The following is a 13,368-nucleotide window of genomic DNA, read 5'->3' on the forward strand; positions in this document are numbered from 1 at the left end:
TCTTCCTCGGGCTGGGGAGGTGTTGGCCCCTCTTGCTGGCGCTGCTGCTGTTCCAGGGCTCGTTGAGGCTCAGCCGTGTCCTGGTTCTGTTGTTCCCCGCTGTCTAGCGAATTGTATGTGGCTGCATGATCTTGGTCAGTTGAAAATTCTTCTTGGGGGACAACGTTGGAGCCCTCAGAGTATTGAAGCAGCACTGAGTTGAAAACATTATTATTATTACACGAGGTGAGAACTGTTATTATTACATATAGGGGCGAGACAAAGCTTCTGATTGGATAACCTTTCACCTAGAACTGTCAAATTGAGTTTGATGAAAGCCGGTATTTATACTGTGTGTGTGTCATTGTAGCTGATAATAATAACTGTAATTGTGAAATACTGTGAAAATGTGATATTTTTTGTGATATCATACTGTGAAAATTTTATACCGTTGCAACCCTATTCCATACCTTCTGTTTGTGCTCTCCTGCAAACTACCTACTTATGGACATCTTCAAAGGTAATACCTACGTTTATCCTCTGCATAACTGTATCCAAGTTCTCCTGAAAAACATTGCTTACCTGTGTCTGCCGTTTTGTATAGCATATTACTTACATATAACTGAGCCTGCTAACTGACATGCCCTAAGAAAGATTCTAAATCATGAGTGTTACTTTCTTTCAAAACCTTTAAAAACCCGTTCTCTACAGTGCTGCATTTCACTGCAATACCCAAGTGAAAATTAGAATTTACGAATGTATTTTTGCACACTAATAGGATTGTTTGAAACAGCTTTCCGAAACACACAATAGAGAGGAATTTGTAATGATAGTTTTAGAGAAATTTAAACAACTGAATAAAATTGCCATACATTAATACCACCTCTTTAAACTGTTGCTTATTAACAGATATAGCATTCATTGGGAGTCATGTTTTTGCCACCTGATGAATAGACAGAAGTCCACTCTTAAATCTGTGGTAGATTCTGCAACTAATCCACCACCAATTTCAACTAATTTTCTCTGATGTTCAGTTTTGCCATCACAAAGTGGCAGAATAATGTACAACCCTGGAAGGCAAAAGGCACTCAAACAAGAAGTCTTGTAACTAAATGGTAATAAACAGGACAAACTACTCTGAATGATGAACCCTGCTGGTCTGCAATAATCTATGACAAACAATGCCAACAGGAGGATAGATGTGTCTTGCTCTGTAGTTCTGTTATTGTCTGTAGATGAAAAAATATTGAGCTCATCACTCAGAACTCAATTATGGGAAATAGAGGAAATCTTTGATGGCTCCTTTAGCAGAGAGTGGATGTGCTTCTCTCTGTTCTATTTGAGTATAGCTAAAATAAATGTATTTTACCAAAAAAAATCTCGTCTGCCTTAGCTTTTATGTGGACTTCATTTGCACAAGGACTTCATGTTTGGTGCACCAGTGCTATGCGCTTTTTGTGTTCACACTGCTTTCACTCACCAAATCCTTGACGTGAATGCCTTGATGATTGAACATCGGGCTAATAGATTGCCTGGCTTGCTAGCTGACTGGCTGACTCATGGGTTTCAGGCAGACTGGCTGTTTCATCAGCTGATTAACTAGTGTTCCTGCCTTAATAGCAGGGAATAGTAGTGCAGTCCAACTCTGTGCTCTGCAGAAGGGCAGGCCAGGTTCACTGCTGAAGTGAGGACAAGGCGCTGGACAACTCCCAAATATGTGTCTGTGTGTATACATTGTGCATGTATGTGGATGCACATAAAGGATTGTGGGATACGTATGTGTGTGTTTGTGTATGTTCAAATTGAGCTGCAGTACATTTAATCTGAGCTCTTCTCCTCAGGGAAGCTAAGAGGTAGAGCACAGACTTCTAAGTACACTTGCTGGAAGTCACAAATTATGTCACACAGTTAGGAAAAGCCATTGACTGGTTGTCAGCATAAGAGGCAAGAAAGACCACTGTAATTACTTTAATGACTTTTAGGTCATACTGCAGGGGGTCCAGGGGGTCCAGAATACTGCTCTGGATGTGGGCTAGCATCACTCTCTCAAAACACTTCATGATGATTGGGGTGAGTGCCACTGGCCTGTAGTCATGTCCAGGTGTGTGCATGCTTCCTCTCTGTTCTGTAGCTGGAGGTCTCAAAGCAGGTGTAGAAGGTGTTGAGGTCATCTGGCAGGCTGTTTGTGGGGCTGATGATGCTGATGGTGGTCCTGTAGTCTATGATGTGCTGCAGGCCTTGCCACATCCGTCCGGAGTCAGTAGTAGAATAGATACCTTGGAATAGAGCACACAACAAGTTTGACGCAAATAGCAGGGCTCAGGCTCATTAAACCGTTATGTATTCAGTGCCCTTCAGTCTGTCATATTAGCTTACAATAAAATAAAAAAATTTCAATAAAATAAAAATGTACTTTGGCCACTAATATAGGGGTTTGGTGGCCCCATGGGGTCAATGCTTAAAAATATTAGTGTAAAAATAAAGTGCTTAACCTTTGCTAATAATCTCTAATATTGGATTATGTGTAAAATTATGTGTTGTCATATCAACTGTTTTTACATGCTTGAAAGAATAAATCAACTCAAATCAAATCAATCTCAACTGAAAGAAGCTCACTTTGTCCAATAAATTGACCTGTTCATCCATCTTAAGGGCAATAAGAAAAAACACCCCAAAGTTTTTTTTACCTTTCAGATAGGCAGCTATCAGGCCAATATCATTGTTACAAAACCCACCGGGACTTCCAACAGCACACACTTTGTTTTACTTTTGTTAATGTGTAGAAAGTTTAGTGATAGCTATGTTTTAATGTCACTCAGGCAATCAGATACAGCTGGTAATGAGATACCCTTCTTCCTGGTCACAGGCAGGTAAATTTGGATGTCATCAGCATAGCAATAAAAAGATAACCCATATTTCTTAAACTGAACTTAAGGGAAGTAGATACAGTGAGAACAAAACAGCACCAAGAATATATCCTTGTGGGGCCCCACAGGTCAGACCACCAACAGACGATGAATATTCCTCAATGCACACAGAAAAATGCCTATTAGACAAATATGAATCAAACCATTTAACAGCAACACTTTGGATATATGTATATTGTTCGAGATGAGACAACAAAATACTATGGTTCACTGTGTCTAAAGCAGCCGAAATATCTAACAGTACTAACAGGAAGGAATTTCCATTGTCAACAGCTAGCAAAAGATCATTCAAGACTCTTAACAAAGCTGATTTTATGCTATGGCAAGACTTAAAACTAGACTGAATGTTTTCAAAAACTCAGTTTTCCTCAAGAAAATATTGCAGTTGCATGAAAACAGTTTTCTCCCAGATGTAAGATAGACAAAGCAATTTGTACACTGGTCTAAAATTGGATAACAACAAAGTGTCCAGATTGCGGTTTTTCAGAATAGGTTGACCCACCACATGATTAAAATCAGCTGGAACAAGCCCTACATTACTACATTATTGTGTTAAATATTATATACTATTCTAATCTGATCACTAAAATTATACAAAACAACAGCAGATAATGTAGCAAAGCACAGCATCAAAATAAGATTGTTCTAAGAGGTTGAGACTAAGAATGCTGCATGACACTCCTGGACTCGTGTGTGCTATTGCTCTCTACCTGTGCCATGTTTGTCAGTTTACTTGATGAGTTACTCACATGTTGCACTCGGGAGTAATCTACTGTTGCAGTGCAGACACTTTTCCTCTCTCTGCAGTATTAAAGGGTTGTGATTTGTGACTACAGACTGTAAAACTTAAAATACAAGGTGAAATATATACTGGCTATGCCTGACAGACTCATAATGTTGGCAGCATAAATCCACCAGCTGGTAAAATGCATATTGTAAAAGATCGAGAAACTTGGATGGTCAAAAAGGTTATTGACTGTTAAACCACAGTCTGTTCCTCTTGTGTTTCCACATATTTTATTTTGTGGTTGTGTTTAGATGTGTTGATCTATTCTTATTATAGATTCTATAGATTCGGTTCTGCTTCTTATTCTTATCACATCTATTCTTATGTGATGTGATTTTTTTTCTGAAATGTGTTAGCATTATGTGGTATGAGCTTTCTGGTTCCCAATGTCTGAAACTGTGTAGCAACATCTGAAGAAGACAACTGTTCCCAATGAAAATGCTGGGACACCTCCTGCAGAGCTTTTTGACTGTTTTTAAAGTTTTACTGACCTTGTGGTTGCACCATCCTTCGCACCTCTGACCACACCCTGAACCCAGAGGTCAACAAAAATAAGGCTTTCAGCTGCTGTTAAGTCACAGTTAAACCACCACTTTGCACGCTCTGTCACAGTCATGGCAGTCTCTGCAAATATTAACTCCATGTCTTATTCTTCCTTTTGTAAATGACTGAAAACATTCATTCAATTCATTTATTTATGGCATGCTTGTTCATTTCAGTCATTCACTGTGATGGAGAGTGGCAGTACAGTAAGCAGACAGTCGCATATTGATTGCAGTTTGTGTCTCCGTGAAGAGGATAAAACAAGCCAACCTTTTCCTTTTCTCAACTTGCTTCATGTTGAATTTGCTCTGATTGGTCTTTGTACCAGCAATAAAAACTCGCAGGTGAAAACACGAGTAGACAAGACAGACTGATCTGAGTTCTGATCTGACAGACTGAGTTCTTGTGGTCTCCATGTTGTATATCTGTAGACACCACAACCCCAACATATAGTTATGGTTGTGAGGAGGTGCATGCCAGTGACAGTGTAGACAGTAATGTAGCAGAATTTCAGACCAGGAAAGGCCATTCATCTCCTTTTTTAAACACAAAAACAGCCTTTAGAGTTGCTATGATTCATGGTATTTATAGATTTTTCATTTTACAGTTTATATGAAGACATTTGCTAAAAAAAAAAAAAAATCTGTTTAACTGCCCTTTAAATGCATTTGGTTTTCTAAACCTGATATGTTGTAAGTGTAATAATGCACTCAGAGGTTTCTCTACATCTGAACATGGATTTGGTGGAGGAAACACAACTCCAAGCAGAGCAGCATACGTATCAGCATTCCTTTTCAGTGCTTTATTGGTTTCTCTTTTTTGCTCTCTCGTTGTAGGGTGGTTCCATCCAGAACACAGAGTCTCAGCATTGCCTGGAGCTGCTGGAGAGCAGACAGGCAGAGTTTGGTTTCCAGCTGGTCATTCAGGACTGTACCAGTCAGAAATGGACCATCACCAACATACTGACAGTCCTGCCACAGTGAACACAATGGCAGCACTAGTGGAGCACCTTTGTTGTGATGGACTAATCTAGTAAGCAAGGAAGTTCAAACAAGGCACTGCACTGCTTCAAAAAACCAACATGTCATGTTCTGGTACACCTAAAAAGTATTAGTCCAGTTAGAAATGAACTACCACACTGACCTAAGCAAACGGAATGTCCAAAATAAGGACTTATTTTTAACAAGAATCTGCATTGGAAAAAATGTGCTTCAAACAAATATTGACCATCAGTAACCTAATAACCATTTAATACCAGTGCCCTGAGAGAAGAGCCACTCACAGATGAAGCCAGGGCTCTTAAAACCTTCCACTCTGCAAATGAGATGAGAAATACAGTCACTTGTTCCAGAGGACAGGCTCATGAAATCATGTATGCGCTCTGGTTATTTCAGGAGCAAACCTGTTGTATGTATTTTTGATGCCTGTTCACAGTTTAAGATTGAGCCTGAAGCTCCCTCAGTCTCATTGCACAATCACCATACCACCATATCACCAGTAAGGGTGGTGTCGCTATGTTTGTATGCAGAGAGAGAAATGCAAGGTGATGGACAGTCCACATATTGGAACCATTTCACAATGCAAACTGGCTGATTTGTTACACAAATTATATGACAGGTTTTGAGTTATTACCGTTACACACCACTTGACCAAAAGTGTCAGCAGAACAGATGCTGTAGATTTCCTCAGTATCACAAAAAAGTGGGAAGGTGTAATGGAGAATAACCAGCGAGTGATTTACAGGGGCACTGTGATAGAAACTCTGTCCCTCAGAAGGTTCAGCATGTGCTTTGTAATTAATTGGATCAGAAGCAGAGACTTCCATCATGCTGGCACATTTGTGGGTTCAGAGACCCAGCAGGAGATGTATCAGGAAGAGACCAGGTTGGACTTGGACTTGGACTTCCTGCTAGCTCCTGTAACACCAGCACATAAACACAACTCAGTCTCATGCAGCAATGATATATCTGCTGAAATAAAAGCAGGTGGGCGAAAGAGTTGAGTTAAAGTGATATGGAAGCTGCTGGTGTTGGAAAAGATGAAGCACACTTCAACAGCTGCTCTGGCATTTAGAAATATTGACCATAAGACCAAATTGTCCCAGAAAAACTCCACTTAAATAAGTTAGTATAGACTAGCCACCCAACTCAGGACATTTTTTCTGGGTATTTAAAGAAACCATACAATTTCAAATTTAGTTTATTGATTTAACTACCAACCTTAAAAACCCAACATGTGTAACATTAGTGTAATCAGAGAAATTACACCTGCTAAATTTCCAGACCGAGGACATGACCTTATGTCTTCTGTGGTAGCAGTGGACCTCCAAATTGTGTTGGTTCAAATATCATGCTCATGGAAATCTGATATGACAAATACTGGCTTAAAGGACAAATCTTCCCTAAAATACCAAATGTCCGCCTGTGTTCAGAAGCTTTACTAGGGCAAAAACCCAAGTTCAGATACTGTATCTGTAGTCCTATTTCAGGGACCTCCTCCTTCAAAGTGCTCTTTTTGAAAATAAGACCTGTGGTTGACCCTGTTTGTAACTTCAGCCAAAAAAATGCATCATTCTTTTGCCTGTCTGGTTTATCATTATAACTCTTAAGTGTCCAAAGTCAGCTGTGTCCTACTGTTTTTGTGTTTTATATATATATACTGCTCAAAAAATAAAGGGAACACAACATAAGACATCCTAGATCTGAATGAATGAAATATTCTTATTAAATACCTTGTTCATTACATAGTTGAATGTCTTATTTTCCCTTGTGTTCCCTTTATTTTTTTGAGCAGTGTATTTCTGTAGCTATGTTTGGTTTACAAAGAAGTAATGCTATGAAAATCATTTCAAAGTGTAACAATGAAGGCTAGATACTGTTTGTTATTGTCAGTAGCCTGAACATGGTCATTGTTACATAGAGAATGCTCCAATTGTTTGCACATGTAATAGAGAAATTACAGTTGGATATACTGTATTTGTATATATTGTACACGGACGTCCCACTAACCTCAGAAATTGTTAATCTGAAGCCCTTTTCAGACATGCACTGACACTCTGAAATTATCTAGACATTACTCAGAGAAGCTTTATGTGAGAAGGCAAATGTATGGGTCAGTTGGTCCAGACATGATTTTACTCTGCCAACTCTCCAGTACAAAGTCGGCATAATGTCAGAGTTCAGAGTAGAGTAGAACAGGGTACTGCCTGGAGAATTAACACCAAACTAATGGGCATGTTAATGACGTTCTATCATGACTGGTGCGAAGCCGTAAGAATACAGCCAAGAAGAACAGTCGCCAACAAAAATATCTAACTGGAGACATGATGAGATTCAGGAACTTCTGTCATTAAGGGCTGATGCTGAAAATGTCAGACAGGTTCAAGGAACAGACTTGGTTGTTTATGACCAAATTACAAACCAGTTATGTGACTGCATCATTCCCTGCTTCCTGCACACTCTAGCCAGGCGCCACCTCTGAGTGGTGACATATTTCAGCAGGTTAAAATGCATCTGACACAGACTGTCAACTGCCGTGGGCTACATGTGTGAAAGGGCAACTCCAAACAATGTCCACACCTGATTCTGCGGGCATTTGTCCAGAGTTGGCTTGAGATATTTAAAACTTGTCTTATTTTGTAATTTTCACCACATTAATTGCTGAGGTCTGTCTCACACCTCAAATTTGTTCAGTCATTCAAATTGGTCTGCTGTGCCCACTGTTGTGCGTTTCTGCTGGTTAGAGAAACAGTCAACCAATTAGGTCATGTATTAAGAATGGGGATGTCATCTATTTACTATACATAGCTAGCTAACATGCTATATTATTGTTTGATGACAAGGCTTCTCCTGTTTCTCACATACAGTATCAGATTTGACCTACACTGTCTTATTTCCCGATCTCAGCTTTGGTGAGTAAAATGTTCTCATAGCTAACAGAAACAAATAAAAGGCCCAAGTTGTAATAAACAAAATTATCCTCTAAACAGCACTGCCTACACATTACAGTACACTACTGCTTTGTTGGCTGAGTGCAGTTTCTTGGTGGGAGACTCCAAACTCTGACTTCTGACTTTGAGATGTTGAGGACAGCACCAGTTTGGAAACAGACTTCCCAGTAATACTTTGACAAATCTTCCATGATCTCATTTCATGTGCACATTCTGCCTACTAGCCTTCAGTTCTCCTAAGGACACACTTTAGGGGGCAGCTCCTGAAATGAGACCCAACTTGTCATTACATTTTCCACCTACACAACTGCAAACAGGTCAAGCTCATTTTGTATGGGCTTTTAAAATGTACTCTGGGAAATGTAGGATGTCACTGCTCACTTGTGAAGAATGAATGTGCAGAATCAGTAACACAAAAGGAATAGATTGAACAGATGGATACCATCCATTACAGATGGACGGTGTCTGACAGCAGACCGCCATCCAAGAAAAGATTTCTACTTTAAAATTTTGCTGCTGTGTCCACATGCTTTGGAGCTAGTAACTACACCGGTGTGTGTGTGTGTGTGTGTGTGTGTGTGTGCCCTATTATGTTTGTTATGTTCTTTTAATATTTAAATGCTTTCTTGAACTCAGTTCTAGGTATTTTGACAGTTCTACATAGCTCAAATCTACAGCTAACCCATGAAATGTTGGGTGCCTAAAAACATTTTTCAATGTTAGATATACTGTATATGGGTCTGACTTATAGAATTTAATATGTTCTGCACATATAAATGTCTAAAAATAGTTGTGACCTTTTGCATTTATTTATAGATTGTTAAACGTATGCGCACAGATCACCCAACATGTGGAATGAGTTACATTTGAGTGTGGAATTTTCACTCTTTTTCACACTCTCTGATCCACGCAGGCTTTTAAATACCAGTTTGAAAAAAACTTGACTTTTCAACACATTCATGTGGAAAGGTTTTCCCCTCTCCAAAGATAAAATAGCATGCCATCATTTGATTAGGCAACTTTTAGCACACAAAAACAATATGTTTTGTGTGTGACAATGATTTCCCTTCAAAGTATATGTTATGTGTATGCAAAAACTCCATTACTTACTCTGAAATGAGGCACAAATATAACTCCATACAGACTGGGCTTTTATGACTTAAAGTGTTGGAGTGTCTGGATATATGTTTTGTGTATGAGTAAATTTAGCTTTTGCTGATTTGACACTTGCATATTACTACTGATAAATCATTTGCTCTACATGTACAAATCTCCAAAGGTTACACACTGTCATAAAGCTTTGTTAAGTAAACTGCTTTGCAATCTATCTTCCAATTATTCAAAAGCCTTAAATAATCTCTGTCAGTAGTTCCATTCAAAAACAGGATGAACCTGTCCATTAGTAATCTGGCTATTATGTATTCAAAATGTTTCTTTTTCAATCACATGTTTCTAAAGGTACCAGTATCATAGTGATAAATTAGTGGTAACTTGTGGAGGACTGGAACTGGATGTCTTCTATCAGCTACTGTGTAGCATTTGTTATCAGACCTTCTGTTGATCTTCTCTTCTTTTTGTGGCTCAGGATTGTAGATCCTGAAATTTTATAAGTATCTCAGTTTTTGGGAAGCTGTTAACATTGCAAGTCATGAAAATGTCCAAGCTATTTTATTAGTGTATTTAAACTGGATATTTATAAGTACTACCAGTAAAAAATGATAATGGCAAACCTTGTCCTATGTCACTGTGTCTTTTCACCTCTGCACGTATTGTATGGCTTTAGCACACAAAACTGGTTTTTCTATAATATGAACCTACCAAAACACGTCAAGCTGAGGAACGCTCGTCAAGGGTTCTGTGTTTCCACTGCAGTGCGCCTACCTTGGAGGAGTGTTTCAGGACCTAAATTTCAGCACCCCTGGGTGCACTTTGTCATTATTGACAAGGTGTAAGGCTGCATCATTATTAGGCCACTTGGGGGCAGTGCAAAAAGCTGTAAACACAATGACACTGTAGTACCCTAAAGTTGATATAGCAAGTGGATTAGCAAACCTATTTACACATTTAGCAGGCGCAGAGACATATTAGGATTCTTTAGCTGATAAATGGTTTTCTACCAGCTAGCTAGCTAACCAAACCAAAGCTAAAAGACACTAAAGCACTACTTAGTGCTGAGGGTAACTGCAGAATTGAGACATCATTTTTGTGAGTTTGTCACTTCAAGCAACACATTACATGTTAATTATCTTACTCTATTGATTATTTAAAAATATCGATGGGTGCAAGTATGAAAAATAAAAATAATCATCAAATCAAAAATGACCACTTGAAGCTTTGCACTGCATTCTGATAAACACTAAATTCCAGAATCACTGTCATCCCCTCGTCCAGTCACTGTGTGTAACAGTAAGATTACATAAATGTCATCTGCCAAAAGAAAAGAATGAAATTTCAACTGAACCCACCTTGCACTCTCACCATCTTAGAAAGTAACTCTTAAACATGTGTTGAAACAGGTAAAGAGAGAAGACATTTTCCTGAGTGTCTCTGCTAAACTTGCAGTTTGACATCATTAAACATGTATGGGATGGCACTCATGCGCACCACTTAATCATTAATTCCAGTAACACTGCTGTTTACTCTTCCACTAGCTCATAAATGTTGTCATTTGCACACACACACAGACCCGCACACATTCACAATTCATATTACCATTTTACAAAAAGCAAATGAAACACTATGTAATGGATTTATTTCATCATCAAAAGGTGATGTGTGTTGATGACATAGACATGGTCTCCAGTACTGCTGTGAGCAACCCTGGAGTGATTTTTGACCAGGATATGTCCCTTAACTCACACATAAGCCAAGCCTGTAGAACTGCCTTCTTTCAGCTGCACAGGTCCATGCATTTGTTACTTCCAGTACTACACTACTGTGTTTACTATCAAGATGTCCCAATAATTCCCTAAAAAGCCTCCAATTAATCCAAAATGCTGCAGAGTACTGACAGGAACTAGCAAGAGAGATCATATGTCTCTCATATTAGCTTCTCTCCACTGGCTCCCTGTAAAATCCAGAATAGGCCTTAAAATACTTTTCCTAACATACAAAGCCCTTAATGACAAGGCTCCATCATGTCCTACAGATCTCATATAATGCCTTATCATCCTAACAGAGCACTTCGTTCTCAGAGTGCAGGTCTACTTGTGGTTTGATTTGATTTGATTTATTCTTTCAAGCATATAAAACAGTTGATATAACAACACACATTTTTACACACAATCCAATATCAATTTGCTTATACCTAGTACATGCTTGAATGGAGTAGGAAGAAGTCAGACTTATCCAGTCCTACCCCATGACATCATCTTACATCATTGGTTTGCAAGCAATAAATGATTCACTTCCACACACACACACACATAAAAACACACTAAAAAAGAATATAACAGTGTTAACATTCTTACATCACACAAGTGATATACTAAAGAATGGTTACAAAATATACACTGCACCCACAGTTGTCCATGTAGTTAATCATTGAACCTGTTCCTAGAGTCCACAGAAGTAGAATGGGAGGCAGAGCCTTTAGCTATCAAGCTCCTCTCCTATGGAACCAACTCCCAGTCTCAGTTCAGGAGACGGACACCCTCTCTACCTTTAAGATTAGAACTAAGACTTTCCTTTTTTGATAATGCTAAGAGTTAGGGCTGGATCAGGTGACCCTGAGCCTTCCCTTAGTTATGCTGTTATAGGCCTAGGCTGCTGGGGGGCCCCATGATGCTCTCCTTTCTCCCTATACTTCTATATGCCACCATTACACATCACTAACTTTGTGTCTCCTCTCTCCTGTAGTGTGTCCTCTCTCTCTCCCTGTACCTTTCTGCAGGTAGCCCTGGCTCTGGAGCTCTATGTTTCTGATGATCAGTCACCGGCCACATCAGGCCGCCCAGTGTTTGATTGTTTGTTATTGTGTTTGTTGTGTCTTGTTGCTTTTCCTCTTTTCTCTCTCCTCTATCCACTCACCCCAACCAGTTGAGGCAGAAGGCCACCCACCAAGAGTCAGGGTCTGTCAGAGGTTTCTTCCGTTAAAGGGAGTTTTTCCTCCTAACATTTAATAACTACTTCTTACTAAACACTATTCTTACATATTTGTGGGAAACAAAACCAATCAGGGCTTTGGATGATGACTTTTTTGTTTGAATAAAAAATTTTTTTAGAATTGAGGGTAATATTTTAGGACTAAATAAATCTTCAAATGTATTTGTACTTTAGACATACAAACTTACATTACTTACATATATTACACATATATTTGGAATGTATTGTGCTTTCTGGTGGCATTTTCTGGAAAATTCATTAGAAAAGCCAATTATGTATTTCAGTGTTATTATTTTTAAGATTCCTCTGTTATCAGACTTTTATATAAATGCACCATGGGGAATTGACACAAATGCAATCTTGTGGCACTTGCACAGTGACAATTAAGTTCTTGAATCTTGATAGTCTTCTCTTCACAAGGCATGGCACTTTAACTTGGACTTGTGAATTTTGACTTCATCTGAGACTTGTTTGGACCTAACTTGGGAATGATTTTGATTTGTCTTTTATCAGCTTGAGATTTGCCCGAATCCATAGGACTTTTAAAAGCTTGATTTTAAAGTCTCCTGTATTCTTGAAATTTCCTGGATATGTGCATGACTCATTTTGCTGAAAAGAACTGGTAGCCACAAAAAAATCTCACCCCCTGAGATTCAGTAGAGGACCTTAGCTTCTTATGATGATCTGAATGCTCTGAGGACACTGCAGATGAAACAAAAAGCCCTTAAAGTGCCCGTGGCTGCTCATTTTGCTTATTTCCAGCCATTTAATATTTTAGCTTGGCTACCTCTATATTAGCCTGGCACCCCTAATAACTCCAAATAGTTTGTAATTAATTCAGAATGATAAAACCAGAGAGCCTCTTCCTAAAAATGAGAGGATAGCTCTTGCTGTCACTATTGTATCAAAAGTGGACAAAACAATGAACCACAACGGCATTAATTAACTAGAGAAATGCATTTCCTGTTGAAAATGCGTGTGGATGCTAATAAAAGCTGAAAGATCATCCTGAAAATGCCTGAAATCAATTGCTGAAACAGCTGAAAGATGAGAAGAAATGGCTGAAGTTCTTTGTTGAA

General features: G+C 38.8%; 1 protein-coding gene across 1 annotated transcript in view; it reads left to right on the forward strand.

Moving 5' to 3' along the window:
- Window positions 1–6,926, forward strand: part of LOC109962502 (polypeptide N-acetylgalactosaminyltransferase 18-like) — a 79,832-nt gene extending 72,906 nt beyond the window's left edge. The window contains exon 8 of the mRNA XM_020604276.1: window positions 5,073–6,926. Within this exon, the coding sequence (XP_020459932.1) occupies window positions 5,073–5,219 (147 nt within the window). The 3' untranslated portion in view covers window positions 5,220–6,926. The remainder of the gene's footprint in view (window positions 1–5,072) is intronic.
- Window positions 6,927–13,368: the final 6,442 nt, after the last annotated feature.

Source organism: Monopterus albus, unplaced genomic scaffold (assembly GCF_001952655.1).
Source record: "Monopterus albus unplaced genomic scaffold, M_albus_1.0 scaffold65.1, whole genome shotgun sequence".
Taxonomy (NCBI): domain Eukaryota; kingdom Metazoa; phylum Chordata; class Actinopteri; order Synbranchiformes; family Synbranchidae; genus Monopterus; species Monopterus albus.